Here is a 4,447-nt window from a genome sequence, read left to right on the forward strand (position 1 = left end):
AAAGAAAAGTGTATATTGTATGATATACCTAAAATTTACCTTCAGTTTCCATGCTTCCGGACTCTTGCGTTTCGTTCATCTCGTAATCCATGTTAGTCACTATTTCTAATTCTTCGATCTGCACTTGGTCACAGCGAAAGAGAAACTGAACTTGTCCGATCCTGTGATGCTAGAGCGAAATCCCGGTCCGCACGCACACAATCAGAGAACTCCGCACATGTATTGCGCAGAGCGCTCTGCGCGGTATATGTACGGGGTTCTCTGATTGTGTGCGTGCGGGCCGAGACCTTTGTTTAGGCTGCGTTCAAAAACATCATCTGTGTGCACACAGCTATACTATTTGCCGCCACAAAAGCTTTGTCGCGTAGCGTTAAGAATTTGTCAAATTAAACATGTGGCGCAGACAATGAAAAGCGGATGGAATATCACATATCATCCAATATCTGTCCGTGCTAAATAAAATATGTAATAAAAACCGCTTCAGCAATCTATTCTTTTTTGAATGGCAGCTCACCAAAAGCGAGAATGAATAAGATAACGTTTCCTTAAAGAGTTTCAAAGTCTTACCGCGAGTTTCTTCATTTTATATATACAGAGTGTCTGATAATAATCGCCCCACCCGTAATGTGCAGGTAGAGTAAGTTAAACTGAACAGAAAAGTTCTGTAATATTTTTTTCTATAACGCTTAATAAAGGAATTATTATTGAGTAAAGTCTGGCCAATCAGCGCCAACCTTTAGCCAGGCGCACGTCGGTGAGCCGCGCGCCTGGTAGTGTACGGCGGCACACACTTTACTTTGATTCGAGCATTCTATATATTTTTTTCACTATGGGGGGGCTAGCTTAATGTCAAGCTGCCCCCCCCCCCCCCCTTTGAACATAAATTCCTGCTAAACAGTTTGAGCAACAAAATCCGGACTACGGCAACAAATTAGCACATAATTAGCACTAAATTATTTGATAGATGCGACTTTATTTGGCGTTGATGGGAGGAGCCAACTTAATATGGGTGACATATTGCACCTGATGCAGATGTATTATGCAACCCGCGTCATGCATCGTGTACTAACACGATGCATCCGCATCTCCAATCCGAGGCAACGGATCTCTAATCTTGTTTTCTTGGAACGTTACAGTCCACCTGCGCTATACACGATACACAGGACATGTTTCCGGTATACCGCACAGATGTGGTTTGCGATACTCACCGTGGTGCTACTGCTTTGAACATGTTTCAACGGAGATGTCTCGGTTTCCTTCTTCAACGCCTCCTTTTCCTCCTTTTGATCTCGCACACTCGCCTTCTCGGATGCTTTCGCATCTCCGTGTCTTCTCGACGACGCTTTTTCAATTTTAGATACCTCGGTATGAATTTTTTTCTCCGACTCCTCAACGACCGACGAGACCATCGATGATACCTCTATCGCTTCCTCGGTGGAGGTAATCGAAGATTCTGTGGGCTCCGACATCAAACTTTCATATTGCATGGAACTCGAGATGAGCGTCGTCTCGGATGATGTGATCCTCGCGGAGGCGACATACTGTACGAGGATGTAAATCAGGAACAGACCCAGTCGCAGGGGCCATCTCCTGCGACGCGCTTGCAGATTACGCGGTCTGTTTCTCATTGTCTGTAACCGAAACGAACATTGTGAGAATTTAGTACATTCTGCGCATTATATCTCTTCTTTTTCATTCACCAATTATGCGGCGAAGTAAACTATCTTAAGAGCCCAGTCTTCTTCTAAGCTCTGAGCTCCTAAGATACCTAAATTATAAAAATATTGACGTACTATTTAAAGATCAATAAAAATGTATGTAAAACGTTGAAAAAATTAATTTTTAATATTCTTAAAAAAAAATTCCTCAAAATCATCAATTTCTCACTGTTAGAATAGACCTTAAGTTGAGAGACAATCTAAGTGCGTCTTTCAAAACGTTATATTGATTATTTTCTCTTACGAAGAGCTTGTCTCCAAGAGCCAATTATATTCGAGAGAAATGAGCTCTCTTCGTACAGACACGGATATGAGAAAAGATTTAAAAACTGATCATGTCAATAAATCTTTTAAGTTTATTCCAAGTCACATCAAATATCATCAAGGCACGTAATTACGAAGACGTTGACGATTTCCGGATATATTTCAACGTATAAAACAGCATACGCCCCCACGATGCGGATCGACTTTAAGATTAGCTTTATCGTTCATACGTTTTCTTTCTTATAGCCTTTATATATCGCTCGACTTGATTTATCGATATTTCTCAAATGAAATGTTTTAAGATTCCTGATCTGACATAGATCCCGTATTTAAAAACTATTTCACTTGTACACTCATTACCGTTATTGATATCGTGTGCACACAGGGAAAATGTAACGTACGTAGGCGTATACGTGGGTGACATGACACGGAATATTTTTATATAAATATATATATGTATGTATATAGTCGATTTTTTTGAAAAAAAAGAGAAACAAAATAAAATAAAAATAACAATGAAATTACTATTTGTGTGCATATTGTTGTCAAATAATAACGCAGATGCATAAATCGATGATATTCGTGGAATGCGTAAATTATATATATACATGTATGTATGCACATCACCTAAAAAAAAAACACCTTTTGAACGCGTTGAAATTTTTTTAATCACTCATATATAAACAATTTTTTTTAATATTGTAAAATTCTCTTCAGATAAGCATTATTTTGATATATAAACAAATGATTGTGTGCTACCACATGTAATATGTATATATATAAGCTCGGAATTTTCAATATTACGATGAAAAGTAATACAATGTAATTAATTGGAAATTAAACAAAATATGTGATCACAAAGGCAGCGTAATATGCTGCAATACGCGATAGGCTCTTTGAAAATTTAGCTTTTCTTTAATAAAGTGATTAAATCTCTCATAAAATGCTATAGAAATAATATTTATAATAAAAAAATTTTAAAAGAAAAATTGCATTTACATAGAGTGTGCAATATGTGTATTACATGTGACATAATATAATGAAATATCATGCGTGTTCCACGAGTGTAATTAAATAACTAATCAAGTGCCACTCGGGAGTAATTCGGGGTAATTTCCATTTGCGCATATGTATATATGCATACAAGAATAATTCGCTGCATTACGTGCATGATTCATTAGAGATCAAAGATACACTGACATGACTGATGCAAATAAAGAGATGGAAAGTCTGTCGCGATGCACAGTACATGTAATCCCGTAAATGCGTATGCAACTTATTTACGGAAAAGTGACAAGTACACTCGAGCGTCGGTAATTATTTCGGATTGTCTAATTGCTGTCGGCGAAATTAACAGTGTATATGTGTGCGCATATATATACTGAGATGATTTGATACTGCTTTTAAACGACATATTCTTCGAACAATTAAGGTAATGACGAGGATAATCATCATTTTTTTTTTTTCACCTTCAACTTTACAATTTTCGATATTATTTTCGCGAAAAGAAATCATAAAATAAAATTTGAAATAATAAATAAAATAATATTCGTCGATAAATTGCTTTTGCTACTTGCTTGTTATAAAACTTGGTTTGCAAAGTCTTTTATTTTTAATCACCAATTGTTCAAAAGCTTTCGATACCTCGACATTTTCATTCATCCTGTACATATCAGACTATGGGAGTAATTTTCGTGATACGATCTCCGTACGATCGAACGCATTTATTATATAAGTAAAACTTTCTAAATCAAATTAACGGCGTTTATCAGATTTTCCCAAGTGCGAAAGAATAGGCTGTTGAATAAATTCACTTTCTTGATAAGTTCACTTGTATGATTATGTTCACGCGATTAAAATTTGTATTAGTAAATAATTTTCTAAAATTGATGCCGCAGAGATTATTAAATAACCAGAATTTTAGCGAAATATTTGCTCTCGTATTCAGATAAATACCATCAATAATGCTAACTTGTTATCAATATTAATATTAGATAAACACGTGTCTCTAAAAAAGACATCTAAAAAATTATGTAAAGACGTTTTATCACTCTTCGAAGATTTTTAAGATGTCTTTTGGCCTTTTTGTGCTATCTAGGGTCATATAGATAAACAAATGTATGTAATCTTTAGCTACAAACTTTTTTATATACAGAGGAGCACTCTCTGTTGTAACAAAAACGGTGAATAAAAACTGATATATACTTTTTTTAATAAAATGATAACTATGTGGGCGCAAAAGAGAGAGATAAAAAATAAAAATTTAATATAATTCCGCTTTTACGTATAAAAATATCTAGTTGATGAAAAAAAGTGACGAGCAATATCTTTCTCGTATTTCTCATGCACGTGTAAAATCGATCCGTAAAATCGATCTGTCTCTCAAGAACGGAAATTGCGGCGTTAATTGTAGGGATGGTTTTTACAGAACCGGATATTCCTTTACACTGGATTATTGGACGCGT

The 4,447-nt window shown here is 35.7% G+C and overlaps 1 protein-coding gene across 1 annotated transcript in view; it reads right to left on the reverse strand.

Annotated features, from left to right (window-relative positions):
- LOC115237873 (probable sodium/potassium/calcium exchanger CG1090) overlaps positions 1–4,447 on the reverse strand; it is a 16,344-nt gene that overhangs the window by 9,017 nt on the left and 2,880 nt on the right. Inside the window, exon 2 of the mRNA XM_029811234.1 lies at positions 1,209–1,631. Coding sequence (XP_029667094.1) covers positions 1,209–1,631 — 423 coding nt within the window. The remainder of the gene's footprint in view (positions 1–1,208; positions 1,632–4,447) is intronic.

This window comes from Formica exsecta, unplaced genomic scaffold (assembly GCF_003651465.1).
Source record: "Formica exsecta isolate Colony F162 unplaced genomic scaffold, ASM365146v1 scaffold314, whole genome shotgun sequence".
In the NCBI taxonomy this organism is placed as follows: Eukaryota; Metazoa; Arthropoda; class Insecta; order Hymenoptera; family Formicidae; genus Formica; species Formica exsecta.